This window comes from Terrapene carolina, unplaced genomic scaffold (genome assembly GCF_002925995.2).
Source record: "Terrapene carolina triunguis isolate 2854851 unplaced genomic scaffold, T_m_triunguis-2.0 Scaffold112, whole genome shotgun sequence".
NCBI classification, from domain to species: domain Eukaryota; kingdom Metazoa; phylum Chordata; order Testudines; family Emydidae; genus Terrapene; species Terrapene triunguis.
The window spans coordinates 8,704,719-8,723,026 of record NW_020664463.1 but is presented as its reverse complement, the minus strand read 5'-3'; the positions used below and the strand labels follow the sequence as shown (position 1 = coordinate 8,723,026).

Below are 18,308 nucleotides of genomic sequence, written 5' to 3'. Positions count from 1 at the left end.
CCCTGATTTACAATAGGTGAGGACTTCATCCTTTTAATCTATAGGTAGCGCCAATTTTTGTACAGCCGACTATTTCCACATTTTGCAGCACAGCGTGAGGGTTCTCAAGATGTTTAATAGGAATGTCTCCTCGTCTCCTCCCAAACAGCTGTTTGTACGTAAAGAAAAGCATTGTACATACTTACAGGAGCATTGCTAAGTTTTTCGTTCAGAGCATGATCCAGTGGAGATGGCACTGGACTGGGAATGAGAAGATCTGGGTTTAGGTCGTGGCTCCAGCCCTGACTTTCTTGTCATCTTGGCCAAGTCACTTCACCTGTTTCCCCTCCCACCCTTTTATCTGTCTTGTCTATTTAGGTTGTAAGCTCTTTGGAGCAAGGATTGTCTTTCATTGCGCAGGGCCCTGATCTTTGTTGAGACAAATAGTGAAGAATAATAGAATCTTAGAATTCCACCAGTCCTGTGGGATGAGTTCCATAGAGTAACTCAGAATTCCTTTGAAAAAGTCACTCTCTCCCTGCAAGGCAAGTGGAATTTAAGGCTTCAGCACTATACTTTTAGTAGGCGTTTGCTGAGGCTTGCAGTTTTCCTTCCTAGCAGAAAAGCATTAGCTGATCACATTGCCAAGGCAAGGAGCTAATGGGGACCTGTCCCAGGAACCGTGACTGTCAAGGGACTCGTATCCTGGGCTGCCAGACCTGAAACTTCTTGTGGAACTTTTATTTTCCGCATGTTGTTTTGTAGTTCTCATCCTGATGAGACAGTCTATGGCATCAAAATGACACTGGCTAATTAAATGTCAGCAGAATCAGAAGCTGTTGCAAGGCTTTTACACTCAGATTGCCAAGATTGAAACAGAAACCAAGGAGGCATATCACCCTCCCTGCAGCTCATTAGGAGGGTCTATATCTCTACCTTCAACCAGCTCCAGTGTACAGATCCAGTATGGAGGCTGCCACAGGGCCTTGACACTAATGAGCCCCTGAAAGCTTAAACAAATGTCTGAGGCTGCCGTTCATTGGCAGGTAGAATCCTTGGCAACTTGTTCTGCAACTTTTTCTTTTCCTATTTTGTTGACATTGGCTTCCAGCTATTACCCCATCATTTAAGATCCAATTCCGAAATGGAATTGAATAACATGGGTCCTAGTGCCCCTGAGGAGTCCCACTGACTTCAGTCAAGCTCCTTGGGGTTGGAAGTGGCCATGCTTAGACCAGTGGTTCTCAAATGTTTGTACTCATGACCCCTTTCACACAGTTAGCCTCTGAGTACGACCCCCCTTATAAATTAAAAATCCATTTTTATATATTTAACACCATTATAAATGCTGGAGGCAAAGCGGGGTTTGGGGTGGAGGCTGACAGCTCATGACCCCCCATGTAATAACCTCGTGACGCCCTGAGGGGTCCCGACCCCCAGTTTGAGAACCCCTGGCTTAGAGGATCCCCTTAATAGGCTTGGGTCCAATGGGTTGTGCTTACTTTCATTTCCCTCAAAATTTAATAAGGTCAAATGTATCAGTTGATATCACATACATCCTCTGTTTGGGGACTATATTGCATTAACATGGAGGTAGACATGATTAACCGGGCAGGGGGTTTCCTATCTCTAACTTCAGTTATCCTGTGTCCATATGATTTGTGGTTCTTAAGATCTCTGTATCTGGGAAATACAGTTTACTGTAGAATAGGGGCCCATAAGGCGTACTAGAGGGAATACCGCTAGTATTGATGTGTGGTTCTGCTCTGAAAAGTGGCTGTGTAAGATGCCAGAGAGACTTGCTGCTCGCTCTGTGTATCCACAGTCCTATCTGCTCACCTTAGTGACAAAAGTAGATAGCTTGTTACTTTTTTGGGAGAAGGAGCTGGATTTTCTTCTGGCTCCCATTTCACCAGCAGAATTTTTAGCTGAGTTCCTACTGCAGGACCAGTTCCTTATTGGACCAGATCCTCAGCTGGTGTAAATTAGAACAGCTCCATTGCAGTCAACAGAGCTACACTGATTTGTACCAGCTGAGAATCTGTCCCATTGCCTTCATGTTCTGCTCTCGGTTACACTGAAGCCATACGGCCAGTAACCGTGTAACGACGGGCAGCACTTATCCTGCAGAATCTTCATTACTGGTGGCAATATCTGAACCAGAAAGAACACTGCTCAGCTTTCAGGCCGAGTTTGCAGAGGTGAGAGTTATAGGGAGAAAAATCATTCTACCTGTAAAGTGAACAAATCTGATCCAGAAGTCTGAGAGACAATAAATGAGGAACCCGACAGCACCATTTTTACAGTCACTTTTCAAAGTGGACTGCACTTTACCATAAACCTCGGTGCATAATATTGTCTGCACAGAAATATATGTAATATACCACTGACATTGTTTATATTGCAGCAGAGGCAATAATAGAAATATACATGGTATTGAATTGTAACCATACTGCCATAGATGAAGTCTTAAATCAGAGGCTGAGCTGGGACTCGTGCGTTACAGGTGATCTGCAAAGGACTTGCATAAAATGGGGTTATTGCCCTTTCGTGGGGAGTGCAATCATGTTGAAATTTCCAGCTAGCAAACTCTGGCTCTTAACAGCTGACTACGTTTTCTTTACATCAAGAATAAGATGGAAAATTACTTAGGACACCAGTAGTATCTCAGGGTAGAAACAGACACTTAAATCATGGTGGCTCTTGCTCTCATGCATAGGATTGTACAGACTGGGGTCCAGTTTTTCCACCTGGTGTATGGCCAGTGACATTACAATGATTTTTCCTCTGGATCACCTGCTGAGATGAGGCTGACACATCCCGCATCATTGATTTGCTGTGGTTGCCAAGAGTGAGCATCAGTTGCCCACCAGTCTCTTCTTTCTATGTTTCTATCTGTTGATCATCATTTAGTTGCTGGCTAACACCAATAGCTCATATCTGATGAGTAGGACTAAGATGTGTCTGTCTAGGATGAAGGTTGCACCTCGACCGCTCACTTGCCTTTGCTTTCTTAGCATATGCTGCTAATTCATATCTGGCTGGTTCAAATATTGTCCAGATGACTGCAGTAAAGAGGTGCGATTTGGAAAGGGAATATCATCACATTTTGGTCCTCTCCCCATTACCAAGCCCTGAAAACAGCTATTCTGTTTTTTGTTCTGTTAAGTGGACAGATGAGGCAAAAGTCCAGCAGCACTATTTAAAATAGTGGGAAGGCTGTGCCATACTGGCTGCTGGAAGAAGCATCTCGTCTGCTCTCCTGCTCCTTTCTTTCACGTGGTCAACCCCCCACTCCTGCCTTACCTTCCAGAATGTGCATAACAGTCCCCACTGGTGATTAGAAAAGGCGAGTGAGTTTGGACAGTTGTGAATTCTCTTTGCAGGGCTCAGCTGCCTGTTCTCCCCTTTAATCCAATTTGTCTTTGGGCAAGAAAACTTCTGTCAAGAAGTAATTTTCTGTGCTTTGAGAAGTACCTGTTAAGGAGGTTGGGATACTAACAGGATTTGCCATATAATTTGGAGGACCCGAACAAGAGCATGGTCCCAAGCAGGAGATATCATGCCATAAGGTGCACTTGTCTTGCTGCCAGAGCAGGGGAGGTTGTCTGGCAGTAACCTTTTTCCTCTGCTTCCAGTCCCACGGCTGTAGAAGGCAGCAGGGCCATCCCAAGACTTAGAGAGGATGTGGGGCCCCCAAAAGAGCAGGGTAGTAAGCAGCTGCCTACTTTGCTTGTGTGGATATTTAAATTACTTTTTTTTTTTAGACTCTACTTGTTGGACAGCTGTAGATAGAGAGATTGCAGAGAAGTGCTATTTCCCATTCTACTTCTGCTCAGAATAAGAAACCAAAAGAGGAACATGCTTTCAAGCAATAGAATTGAGAGCTCCTGGAAGGGAGATGCTTTCTTTTCTCCAGTTTTTAATATATTGTCCTGGTGGCCTTCATGAGGAAGAGAGAGAAGCTCTTCAACTCTGCAGGTGGGGGATCCTGTGGGTAGGAACCTACCTCTGCTTGGGGTGGGCACTGCTTTCTGCTGGCTGGCTGCTGCTCAGTGCACTGGGCTTTCAGATGAGCCCATAGTGTCCACTTATTCTGGGCACTTTGGTTCATTGGCCTCTCATAGAAGTTGCAAGTGATTGAGGTCTTTCCCCCTTGCAGTGGCTGTGAATTAGCCCTCCCCCCCCATTGGTAAGGAGGGGGTCTTCCCAGTCCTGTCTCCACTCCTCTTTGTCCTCCACCTCCCCTCATTCATTCTTTGCTCCTCCTTCATCTCCTAGGTCTTTCCCTCTTGCATCCCATCCACCTCCTTCACTCACATAGTTCACAGAGGTTAGTCTAAAAAGGCTGCTATGCTACGGCCTGATACTCACACTTCCTCCACAAATGAATTTTGTTTTGTCATGAAACAAATTTTAGCTACGGGCCTGAAAATAGTTTCCCACAAACTTTGCTAGTAAAAGGGGTGATGAATAAGACAATTTGCAGTTGGGTTTCTAATTCACTGAAGTATGTGGAAATAATTTTTCCTGGTCTTCATGCTGCTCTCATGAGGCATAAAAGAAACAGAGGAAACATGACTTCAAAATGCTCAGAGAGTTACAAACTGTAGAGGTGTGGACTCACCCCTGTGCCGCCTCCTGCTGGTCATCCAGGGAATTAGCTCTCCAGCCTCTAGAGCACCCTCTGCAGGCCAGTGATCCACCTGTCTTCTTCTGGGCTCCCGTGTCCCTCCCAGGACCCTGGTGCCCCTTGCTCTGGGTGCTGCCCCCAGGCAGTACCCACATGCTAGGTCTCCCCTCCCAGGGGAACCCCCACCCACTATCCCCACCTTGCCTCAGCACTAGGCCACTGCCAGTCACCACCTAGCCCCCGCTCCCTGGGGCAGACTGCAGTATAGGCCACTCATCACTGGCAAGGAGGGTTTGGACCTGCTGCCTTAGCCTAGCCCTGAGCTGCCCTCTGCAACCCCCAGTACCCCTTGGCCTTCCGCTAGGCCGCAGCCTGGGGCTATCCAGGCTGGAGCTCCCCAGCTCCTCAGCCTGTCCCCAGCCCTGCTCCACTCAGGTACGCTATCCCTAGCTTGTTGTAGCCAGGCCCTTCTCTCTCTGCACTCAGAGAGAGACTGCTGAGCTTCTGGCTGCCCTGGACTTTATAGGGCCAGCTGAGTCTGTTTGGGGCGTGGCCCCAGCTGCCGCCACTTCCCCCAATCAGCTCAGCCTAAAGGCTGCTTTCTCCAGCCACAGCTCCCTCTGGACCCGAGCGGGGTTACCATCCCGCTACACAAACATTATAACAAGAATAATTTGTACTTAACTACAGTAGTCTCTCTCATGTGAGAATGTCAGTGTTTCACAGGCTTTAATTCTTCCTACCTTGTAGGCTAGATAATTTATTCCCATCTTACAAATGTGGAAACGGAGGCCCAAAGCGGTTGGGTGATTTGTCAGAGGTTACACAAGAAGTCTGGGAAAGTCAGCAGTTGAGAATCCAAAGAGCCTGAACTTCCAGTGCCTGGCTGATATCACAAGCTGCCAGGGGAAGATTGGCTCTGAACTCTTTCAACTACTATATACTGTATAATCATCTGAATGAAAATCTCTTAATACTTGATTCTAGGGTTTCCCTTTGCTCAATCCCAGATGTTCCCAATGTTTGTTAACAGACTGTTTGCTTTGGGTAAAGTACAAAGGTGTTGCTCTATGAAACTGTAATGACTTTTGGAAAGGAAGCTGTCCTGTGCATTGGTGAAAACTCTATTCAATTCTTATTGGAACATGGGGAGTTGAGAAGTCATCATTACTGTTTATCAGAGCCAGCTGGAATAAACATTTCTGCTTAATTATGTTTAAGGTGATACTTCAGTTTTTCTTTCTTTCTTCACTAATGGCTCTCAGTCTTTTCTCTCCCATATACAATGAATTGGCCTATGAGCTCCCCTATACTCCCATGTCCCATGACCCTGTGCCTCATTTTCTCTCTCCTGTCCTTTTCTGTTTCCTTCTTATCTTGTTTTACTCTTTTTTTTGTTTTGTAGTCCTTTTTGTCTCTCTGGTTCCTTTCCTCAGTGGCTTCTCTTCCTCATTCTATCTCTCAGCAGAAAGCTAAATGTTCCTTGGGTTGGCAGGAGGAACCATCAATGGTGATGCTGTGGTACCAAATCTTATGCAGCTTCGTGGCTCTATTGAGTTACCAAGAGGGCTGGGGAAAAAAGGGATAGCTTGCACACTGTTCCCTAGAGCCTTCTTCTTTAAGAGGCAGTGCACAAGCAGTAGCAGCTTTCAAGGATCTATCTGCTTCTACTCACAGCTGCAGGAGCATTTTTGCAGTAGCAAGGTGGGACAGATCTGAGATTATGCAGTTTACTCTGCTGCTCTCATTTGATCCCTTTCACGCTGGATAAATTCTAGTGTTATGTAGGTTGGCAACACAGTCTGATTACACTGCTCTACAGCCAAAATGCTTCTTAAATAAATGTAGTCAAACTTTACTAATTCTGGGTCACTGAGAACGAAAATGATGCTTAAAATTGTTGATTGGCTCTAGTTTTCAAGATATGCTATTGGATCAGTATATACGACCCTTGACTTGGGAATGGCGGAGGATAAGTGAGTTATAAAGGGAAGGGATCTCAATTTAAACCAGAAATGACTAAAATACATCTTTGACTGGATCTATGAATAAATCTATGACTGGGTTTGGACAGTACTTGCTTTTTAGGCAAAACAATGAATGATGCAATCTGAAGCTGGTATTGCATCATACATGATATGAATTGCATCATGTTATTCCTAGAAGTCATGGATGATGCAATCATAACGAAGCTTACATCACTCTGCTGAACAAATTGCCCTATATCAGCTCTAGAAATCATACAGTGTCGTGCTCTCTTATTTGTCAGTGTTTGATTTTGCAAAGGGACACATTTCTGTTTAGCCAAAGTGAGCAGAGATGCCTCGTACTTGTGTGAACAGTGCAGATAACTTCTGCTATGTTTGTGGTGAAGTGACTTTTGCATCACAAAAGCGCAGTATAACCACTATGGTTAAGAAAGCCTATCACCTTTATTTTGGCTGCAAAATTGGAGATCAGGACAAGAGGTGGGCCCCACACATATGCTGCAACACTTGTGCAACAAATCTTCGCCAGTGGTTGAACAGGAAAAGGAAATCTATGCCTTTTGCAGTGCCAATGATTTGGAGAGAGCCAACAGATCATACCAGCAATTGTTACTTCTGCATGGTGCCTCCAGTTGGGAAAGGTGTGTCAAAGAAGAAAAAGTGGACTGTGCATTATCCAAACATTCCATCAGCTATACGCCCAGTACCCCACGGAGAAGGACTGCCGGTTCCTGATGCACCAGAATCATTCTCACTTGAGTCAGACGAGGAAGAGGAAGAGGATGAAACTTCTGGTCCTGAACCATCAATGTCACAGGACCCACATTTTCTCCCATCCTCCTCCTCTGAACCACACCTCATAACACAAGGTGAACTGAATGACCTTGTCAGGGATTTGGAACTACCCAAGAGTAAGGCAGAGCTGTTGGGCTCCAGACTACAGCAGTGGAATCTCCTGGCAGGTGATGTTAGGGTTTCCATGTTCCGTGACCGTCAAAAGGATCTTGTCCCATTCTTCTTCATGGAAGGTGATCTTGTAGCCTGCAACAACATTGATGATGTGATGGCAGCCCTCAACATCGTTCACGATCCAGATGAGTGGAGACTGTTCATTGATTCATCAAAGACGAGTCTTAAAGCTGTTTTACTGCATAATGGCAATGTTTTGCCATCAATTCCAGTTGGTCATGCAGTCCATATGAAGGAAACCTATGACAACATGAAACAACTTTTGAGGTGCATAAACTATGACCAACATCAGTGGCAGCTTTGTGGCGATTTGAAGGTTGTTGCTCTCTTGCTTGGTCTGCAGACTGGATACACAAAGTACTGCTGTTTTCTCTGGGAATGGGATAGTCATGCAAGAGATTCCCACTACATCAAGAAAGATTGGCCACTCCGACAGTCATTGGAGCCTGGGAGGAAAAGTGTTCAGCATCCACCACTTGTTGAATCAAGGAAGATTTTGTTACCACCCTTACACATCAAGCTGGGTCTGATGAAGAACTTTGTCAAGGCCATTGACAAAACACAAGCAGCTTTCAAGTACCTCCGTGAAAAATTTCCAAGGTTAAGTGAAGCTAAGATAAAGGAAGGTGTCTTTGTTGGTCCTCAGATTCGTGAACTTCTTCGAGATGATGCATTTGACCATGCACTGCGTGGCAAGGAAAAGACGGCATGGAAAGCCTTCCAGTTAGTGGCAATAAATTTTCTCGGAAACAACAAGGCAGACAACTACAGGTTGTTGGTGGAAAACCTCCTCAAGGCATACAAAAGCCTTGGTTGCAACATGTCACTAAAGATACATTTTTTTTGCACTCTCATCTAGATTTTTTTCCACCAAACTGCGGAGCAGTGAGCGACGAGCACGGCAAGCGATTTTATCAGGACATTGCAACAATGGAGAAACGCTATCAGGACAAATGGAGCCCATCAATGCTTGCAGACTATTGCTGGACAGTGACAAGAGATGCTCCATTTAATGAATACAAGAGACAAGCCAAGAAGCGCCGAGTAGACACTGAATAGGACTAAACTATGTACATCATAGTTTTTTGCCTTTTGTTTCATAATAAATTTTATTTATATAACCCTTTTGCTGATTTTTAAAGTGTTACATAAACAGGACAGGTGAAATATCATGTAAAGCAACCATAAACACATGAAAAGACCTAGGTTTACAATTTATGATTAAAACTCTACTATCTACACAATATACATAGACATAAAATGTAAAAACTTAAATATCTTAGAAACAGTAGCCAATCAGTTGTTTTAATTGTCATATTTGAATTCAGCACATCAAAATACATAATAAATAGCACATTTTATCTCTGAAGCAGACGACTTCTCAAAAATTGTAGACCAGTGTTACCAGTGGAATAAATATGAAAATGTTTTATGAATAATTTAAATAGGAGAATTTTTTCCAGTTTATAATATCATTTCTTAATAGTAAGTGAGGTTAAACATTATACATCCTAAATTATAAACACTTCTAGACACAGAAGCTGTTTTTGTTTATATTGGTTTAAGAACATAAGAATGGCCAGACTGCATCAGACCAATGGTCCATCTAGCCCAGCATCCCGTCATCGGACGGTGTCTGGTGCCAGATGCCTCAGAGGGAATGAACAGAACAAGGCAATTTATTGAGTGATCCATCCCCTGTCATCCAGTCCCAGCTTCTGGCAGTCAGAGGTTTAGGGACATCCAAAGCATGGGGTAGCATCCCTGACCATCATGGCCAATAGCCAATGATGGACCTATCCTCCAGGAGTTCATCTAATTCCTTTTTGAACCCAGTTATACTTTTGGTCCTCACAGCTTCCCCTGGCAATGAGTTTCACAGGTTCACTGTGCCTTGTGTGAAGGTGTACTTCCTTATGTTTGTTTTAAATCTGCTGCCTATTGATTTAATTGGCTGACCCCTCGTTCTTGTGTTATGTGAAGAGGTAACACTCTCCACTCCATTCATGATTTTATAGACCTCTATCATATCCCCCCTTAGTCGCCTCTTTTCTAAGATGAACAGTCCCAATCTTTTTAATCTCGCCTCATATGGAAGCTGTTCCATACTCCTAATCGTTTTTGTTGCCCTTCTCTGTACCTTTTCCAATTCTAATATACCTTTTTGAGATGGGGCAACCAGAACTGCACACAGTATGCAAGGGGTTGGTATACCACAGATTTATATAGTGGCATTATGATATGTTCTGTCTTATTACTTGTCCCTTTTCTAATGGTTCCTAACATTGTTTGTTTTTTGACTGCTGCTGCACATTGAGTAGATATTTTCAGAGAACAATCCATGATGACTCTAAGATCTCTTTCTTGAGTGATAACAGCTAATTTAGACCCAATCATTTTGTCTGTATAGTTGGGATTATGTTTTCCAACGTGCATTACTTTGCATTTATCAGCATTGAATTTCATCTGCCATTTTGTTACCCAGTTTAGTGAGATCCCTTTATAACTCTTCACAGTCAGCTTTGGACTTAACTATTTTGAGTAATTTTGTATTGTCTGCAAACTTTGCCACTTCTTTGTTTCCAGCCACTTCTTTGTTTCCAGATCATTTATGGATATGTTAAGTAGCACTGGTCGCCGTACAGATCCTTGAGGAATCCTATTATTTACCTCTCTCCGGTGTGAAAACTGACCATTTATTCCTACTCTTTCTTTCCTGTCTTTTAATCAGTTACTGATCCATGAGAGGACCTTCCATTACTATTCCTGTTATGCCTTGACTGCTTACTTTGCTTAAGAGGTTTTAATGAGAGAACTTGTCAAAGGCTTTCTGAAAGTTCAGGTACACTCCATCTACTGAATCACCCTTGTCCACATGTTTGTTGACCCTCTCAAAGAATTCTAATAGATTGATGAGGCATGATTTCCCTTTCCAAAAGCTGTGTTGACTCTTTCCCAAGAAATCATATTCATCTATGTGTCTGATGCTTTTGTTCTTTACTGTAGTTTCAACCAATTTTGCCTGGCACTGAAGTTAGGCTTACTGGCCTATAATTACCAGGATCGCGTCTGGAATCTTTTTTTAAAAATTGGCATTACATTAGCTATCCTCCAGTCACTTGGTACAGAGGCTGATTTAAGTGATAGCTTACCTACCACAGTTAGTAGTTCTGCAATTTCATATCTGAATTCCTTCAGAACTCAAGCCAGAGTTTAAAGCACTCTTCCCCAGGAATTAAAACATATAAGATAAAATCTACAAAACTTTTATTCAGCACGTTTCCAGGGAACTGACTCTCTCAGAAGAACTCAAGACATTTTACCCAGTTATTTTGTAAGATACCAGGCCTGACTCTCATTAACACCAAAGCCCCTTTACACCCTTCTGGCAGTGGAAAGGGGCCTTAAAGTTGGCATAAATTATATTTACATTCACTTTTGCACATTTGTTTTGCTATAGTGGTATAAAGGAACTGTAATATAAATTGAGACTCATGTCCACCATCTATATCAACCTGTTGTTTCTAACACCATTTATATGACCCCTCCTACCTCACCAAACCTCCGTTAGAACCTGATGGATCCAAACCCAGTGAAATCAATTGGCATTTTTCAATTGATTTCACTGGGTGCTGTATTAGGCACCCAGTGAAAGTTTTTTTCTCTTTCTTACTTTTTTCTCTTACCAACTCTTGAGAGGCCAATTAAGTAAGACAACTCCCACCTGTTCATGCTCTCTGTATGTGTGTGTGTATATATATCTCCTCATTATATGTTTCATTCTATGCATCCGAAGAAGTGGGCTGTAGCCCACGAAAGCTTATGCTCTAATAAATTTGTTAGTCTCTAAGGTGCCATAAGTACTCCTGTTCTTTTTGCGGATACAGACTAACACGGCTGCTACTCTGAAACCTACATTATCACTGTTATTACTATGGCCTTGATCCTATGGAAAGCTCTGCACGGATGCAAGGGGCTGCTGGCATAGAGTGCTTTACGCATCTGGCCCTATAAATTCTTTACATAACAAATGTACAGGCATGAAGATAGAGCTATAGACAATGTTATGGTTTGCTAAAGTAAGAGACTTGTGCTATCTTGCCTTTATTCTCTCTCTCCTATTGGGTCTCTGTCTTTTAAATGTGGACCTTGGCAGGTTGTTGCCAGTACCACGTGTTAGTTCATTTTATAATTATATTTTATATATATTCTAATGCCCAGGCTCCCCAGTCATGGGCCAGTACCCCATTGTGCTAGGCACTGTATAAAGATAAAACAAAAATACAGCCGCTGCCCCCAAAGAGCTTACAATCTAGACAAGACAACAGAAAGATATAGATAGACAACAATCCTATGACTACTGAGATTGTGTGTGACTAAGAACATGTTACATTGAACCACGGTGCACAATTTTAAAATGATTTTCCTTTTGCTCTGTCAGGGCTCCTTAAATTGTGTCAGCACTTCCCAGTCTTTCAAGAATGTTCTTTATTAGCAGCACTCAGACCATCGTTGAAATCCCAAACCTATTCTTCAGATCATTTTGCCTCTCTCCAATATTAACTTTGGCCTTGTCAGTACCCCATTCAGCAGTCAGTCAGTTTCAATGGTGTAGTGCACCAGTGTAAACCCCACGAGTGGACAAGAAAAGCCACCATTTATACTAGTTGAGTTTACCCTCATTTCAGTCCTACTCAGATTTGCACTCCTGCAGCGTTAAGGTTGCTGCCCACTGCCTGCTGAATCCCAAGTGTTGTTATTATAAAGCCTAGGAGCTCCAGTCAGGGCTCAGGACTCCATTGTGCTAGGCGCTGTACAAACACTGAAGAAAAAGACGGTCCCTGCCCCAAAGTGCTTGCAGTCTAAACCAAGTGTAGTCAAAGCCTTTGTTTGCCCAAGTTTTCAGAGAACCTGGGTGTTCTTCACATGCACGATGATCTGATAATGAATTATACAAAGGTTTTCAATTGGTTCTGAGAATGCTTCTCTCAAAACCGTTAATGATCTGCTAATATATTTATTGTACCCAGTATTTCTGCTCACCTGACACAGTGACTCATTGCCATCACTAGAGAGATTCAAGGCTACACTTGATATCCATCTATAAATCAATGATTGGGTATAAAACAGTCAATCCTGTCACAGCACAGAAGAAATGGGATAGAGGTTCCTTCTAGCCCAAATGATTCTGTGATTAATCTGAGCTTCAGTTATTGATACATATCGTGGAATATGTTTACAGTAAAATGTGAAAAGTTTAAAACGCAACTATAATAAAAAGAAAGTGCTATATTCTGAAAGTTCACATGGTTGGTATGAAACATTTCCTATACTGTGGGCAGTGCATGTTCTAATACATTTGTAAGTGAAGCTTTTCATTATGTTGATGGACATTTGTGAATTTACAGATGGTTAGTAGTCACATCTTGCTGCAAAGCAACATCATTTTTAAGACTTGGACTTCCAGTCATAAGACATTGTAAACCAATTTCCAACTATTTTTCTATTATAGAGAAGAAATTCTTAATGGTTAACAGCGGAGGAAAATGGTCAATATAGAGGCAAAGTTTTTCTGTATTATAGCAAGATGAAAATTTGCTTCTGTTGGTAATAATTCATCACCCAAAGCAGTTCTCTCTTCAGTTGTGTTCATTCTGTCTCAAATTAAAGGTACAGCCAAAATAGAGGGCCATTGGAGATGGGAAATAAAAAATTATTTAATCACAGAGACACTTCTGTATGAGGAGAGAGTGTTTTTTTTCCTTTGTATTTGAAAAGGAGACAAGAGAGGACAATATACTGATATATACAGCATGATAAATGGTGTGGAGCAGTGGTTCTCAAACTTTTGTACTGGTGACCCCTTTCACATAGCTAGCCTCTGAGTGTGATCCCCCCTTATAAATTAAAAACACTTTTTAATATATTTAATACTATTATAAATGCTGGAGGCAAAGCAGAGTTTGGGGTAGAGGCTGACAGCTCGTGACCCCCCATGTAGCCTGTTGAACTCATTTCCACAATATATCATTGAGGCCAGATCTTATTGCGCATAGGAAGATTTGAAATTTACTTGGGAATATGTTGGATTCTCCTTTACTTGAAGGCTTTAAATCAAGACTGGATAGCTTTCTAAAAGATATACTATAGCTCAAACAGCAAATATGGGCTTGCTCTAGAAATTACTAGATGAGGTTTTATGGCTGTTATGCAGGAGGTCAGTCTACATTATCACAATGGTCCCTTCTGGCCTTAAAATCTGTGTAAAACTATGACTAATGAGAATATCCACAGTTGTATTAGGATAAAAAAATGCATAAGGGATCTAAACCCTTCTGCTTCGTGGCATAAAACAACCACTGATTGACGGATGGGGAGAAATTTTCCCTATTGGCAGGTTACTCCATAATTGTCTACTGTGTAGTTACTTGCATCTTCCTCTGAAATATCTGCTTCTGACTGTTTTCAGAGACAGGGAACTGGACTAGATGGACCAATGAGCTGATCCAGTGTAGAAATTCCAAAGCTCCAGCCTAGGGGCAGAACAGCATTTTATTCAACTACAAAGTCATAGGAAATACGTTTTTCTGGTTGGGTTTTTGTTTGTTTTTTTCCCCATTCTCTTATTTTCTGATGCATCATTTAATATTTGTCATTTTTACTTTGTAAGTACATTCCCAGATTAAGAATAAATTCAATTTGTCCACTGGTTCTTGGCAATCTCAATGTATTGGATAAATTGCATACATATGAGTTGTTATTAGATAAAAAATGGAGGAATGAGGTTTGCAAATATCCTAATAGCCTAGCAATAAGCTATCCTTTTCAGACACAGATAGTGTAACATTTGTTCACACCTGTGTTACTGCTAGAATGGATTATTGCCCCTCTTTGGGGCTATAAAATCTAAATAAATTAACAATCTGATAGCGTTGGCGCTTGTAGTTCCAAACTACATTCTGTAATGATCATTGCTAGTTTACAGCCTTGTTACATCAGTCACTTTGAGGAGGGTAGGTTTAGGTCTTATACTATGCCCACTATTTTTTTGTGGCTTAGTAGAGCACTGGACTTGGACTCAGGCGAATTGGGTTCTGTTCCCAGATCTGCTACTGTCCTGATGGATGATCTTTGGCAAGTCATTTCACCTCCCTGTGCCTCGGTTTCCCCATCAGTCAAATGAGGCTAACGATACTGACTTCCTTTGTAAAACGCTTTGAGATCTATTGATGAAAACTGCTACAAAAGAGCTATTTGCCATCTTCCATAGCAGCTCATCAGTTTTTAAAATTAGGTTCAAGTTTCTCATTAGGTAAAGGACTTGTACTATAACTTCATGAGTCTATTTGCTGTTGTCTCAATAACAACAAACCGTTTGCATTTAAGACCTTTAAACATCTAACAAGACCTAAAGTACTTTATTGAATATATACCAGGGCTTGGCAACCTATGGCACGCATGCCAAAGACGGCAGGCAGCAGCGTGCCATTAAAAATCCTGCCCAGCCCGGCCAAGCCCGCTCTTCTCCGCCCTCCACCCGCCTCCCTCCCGCGGGGGCAGGGGGCAGAAGCTTGGTCCTGCTTCTTCCCGCAGTGTGCTGGGTTCCTGCCCCTCCTCCTCCTCTCCGTCCCTCCCTCCCTGCCGGACGATCAGCTGATGGCCCTTGCGAGGGAGGGGATGGCGGAGGAGTGGAGTCAGGGTGCTTGCTGCTCCGGGCGGAGGCAGAGAAGAAGCGGGGGCAGGGCCTTGGGGAAGGGGGGGTGGAATAGGGGCATATCCCCTCCAGCCCCCTGCCGTGAGCACCCCACGACCCCAGCCCACGACCCCAGCCCACACCCCCAGCCCTCTGCCCTGACCCCCCCCACACACACCCAGCCCTCTGTCCTGAGCCCTGCACCCCCCACACACCCAGCCCTCTGCCCTGAACCCCCTTCACACACACCCAGCCCTGAGCCCTGCAGTCCCACACACACCCCAGACCCCTTCCCTGAGCCCTGTACTCCCCTCACACACACCCAGCCCTCTGCTTGACTCCTTCACCCCACCCACAACCCCAGCCCTGACTCTGGCACCCCCACACATACCCAGTCCCCCCCACACCCTATGCACCCCCCCACATCCTGACTCTTGCAGCGCCCACATCTCCACCCCCACCCTGAGCAAACGGGAGCTCCTGCACTCCCCCCCACACAAACATTCCCACCTGCACCCCTTGCACCAAATGGGAGCTGCCCAGGTAAGCAGTCCACACCCAAATCTCCTGCCCCAACCCTGAGCCCCCTCCCTCATTCTAGCTCCTGGCCAGACCCTACATCCCAACCCCCAGCCTGCTCCTTCACCCCCAGCCCTGTGCTCAGTGCACTCCTACCCTCAGCTCAGTGCAGAGAGAGAGGAAGAGAATGGGCCAGAACCAGGGAGAAGGTAGGTACCCACTGTATATGGGCAGGACCAGGATCCCAGACCGGCAGCGGGCTGAGCGGGTCCGGCAGCTGGGATCCCAGCCAGCAGGAGCCGGCGGATGGAACCCCTGAGCGGCAGCAGGCTAAGCCGCTCAGCCCACTGCCGGTCTGGGGTCCCGGCCGCCGGCCCTGCATAGTCCGCTGCCGGTCTGGGGTTCTGGCTGCCGGACCCTTGCCAGCCGGGGTCCCGGCGGCAGGCCCCGCTCAGCCCGCTGCCGGCCTAGGTGAACAGAACCCCAGACCAGCAGCGGGCTGAGCGGGCCAGCAGCGTAAGATCAACATTTTAATTTAATTTTAAATTAAGCTTCTTAAACATTTTGAAAACCTTGTTTACTTTACAATATAACAATAGTTTAGTTATATAATATATAGACTTATAGAGAGAGACCTTTTAAAAACATTAAAACGCATTACCGGCACGTGAAACCTTAAATTAAAGTGAATAAATGAAGACTCGGCACACCACTTCTGAAAGGTTGCCGACCCCTGATATATACACTGAGTCATTTTGCCCAACATGGAGATGCAGCTGTCTCTGGGGTAGGAAAACATCAGTTATTTAACAGGACCAGGAGCACCGCACAACAGCATATTGAAGAATAACTTATCCATTTGAAATCATGGGGGAAATTTAGAATGTAATTACCTACTTTGGAAAAGCAGCACTGTCAAAGGTATGCAGATTTTGTATCTGAACTTAACTGGGCAGTGCTGCTGTTCTAACTTTTTGGTGTCTCTGAAAAGCCCTCCAAAAAGTCATGGACTGCTGGCAGAGTTGGCATTCATAAAACTTAGCTGAAGACTTGCTTATTTAAACTGGCTTTTTAACACCAAGTTATTTATGTGGTTATCAGCAAATGGCATTTTGGGTTATTATTTACAGAAAGACGCCCATTGGGATATGTTTGGGAGGTGGGTGTAAGTGGAGATGGTAAACCAGAGAACAGGAAATAAATCAGATGTCTTCTTTTTCTAGTTGGCTCGCCACAATAAAACATTGCAGCAGATGCTGAAGCCAGGGTCTGATCCAGATGAAGGAGATGAAGCCTTGAAGTACTATGCCAATCACACAGCACAGATTGAGGTAAAGAATTGCTCACCAAAAGGGAAACTATTGTGGTCTGAGGCCAGTTTGCTTCCTACTAGAGCTTCTCCTTTCGATTTCTCCTGAAGAACAAAACATATTTAAATAGGGTAGCTTATTTTGAAAGGGAAAAAGCTGAGTAATATCATACTGGGAAAGGGAAAAAAGGCCTGGATATTCTTTAAAATTGGCTTGGTGTATTTCAAACAATTGTCCTACTGTTGCTCCCCTGTGGGATACGGAACATTTCTTGTTATGGAAATGACGACTGGGGATAGCAGCAGTGTCTTAGAGACAAGAATAGTAGCATGTCAGTCACATAAGCCCTGCTTTTCAAGCTAAGGAGGTTTATGGATCAAATGAGAATTTTGGCTGTGGTTAAAAAGAAGTTTTTGAAATGGTGTGAAGATTCCGTGCAGTCTTTGCCTAACAGGATGAGGTGGGTCTGGTTCATCAGCTCCTTTCCATATTGTAAACAGCATTCACCTGTTGGATGAAAAAATATTTCATGACTTTGGCGGTAGCAGAAGGTGTAGAGTTCAAGGGTGGCAGCTTTAAGGGGACATGCCTGCGAGGTGCGCAGGGCTGTTATTTGGAAACTATGACTATCTGATGCAAATCTAGTTGATTAAGGGTGAGTAATTGCACGTAGACTCTCATGTCAAACCACATCCTTCTTGGGGTCTGGTTTATTAAAAGAAAATCACAGTTCAATGTCATCTTAAATGAAAGCCATACATTCCCCATTCTTCAAAGTTCTGTCAGTTCCTGCTGGGCTCACTAGCTCCTTCCCAAACCCAGTTTTTGCTCCTGGCATTTCCTAAAGCCTCTTCCTCTTCAGGCCTCTGCCCCTTGTGGCAGGAGGCATCAGCCAAGCCTGTGGAGAGCCCCTTCACAAATCCTCTCTCACCGTGGGTCTCATGCAGGTGTCTCGCTGTGGAGCATCGCGCTTACAACCCTCCTGCTCCTCTGGTTCTCTTTCCTGACTGTACTTAGGCTGCCCTTATATCCCCCCCAGCTGGCCTAATTGCTAGTCGTAGGCCCCCATCACATGACCCTGGGACTGAGAGGTACAGGTGAGGTGTCACCCAGGACTCCCTTAAAGGGTCAGCTCACCCATGGACAGTGCTACATTCATTGTGTGCCAATACACACACACACACACACACACACACACACACACACACACACACACA

At 44.0% G+C, this 18,308-nt stretch overlaps 1 protein-coding gene across 1 annotated transcript in view; it reads left to right on the top strand.

Moving 5' to 3' along the window:
* ITPR2 (inositol 1,4,5-trisphosphate receptor type 2) overlaps positions 1–18,308 on the top strand; it is a 346,451-nt gene that overhangs the window by 275,528 nt on the left and 52,615 nt on the right. Inside the window, exon 46 of the mRNA XM_026652241.2 lies at positions 17,005–17,112. Coding sequence (XP_026508026.1) covers positions 17,005–17,112 — 108 coding nt within the window. The remainder of the gene's footprint in view (positions 1–17,004; positions 17,113–18,308) is intronic.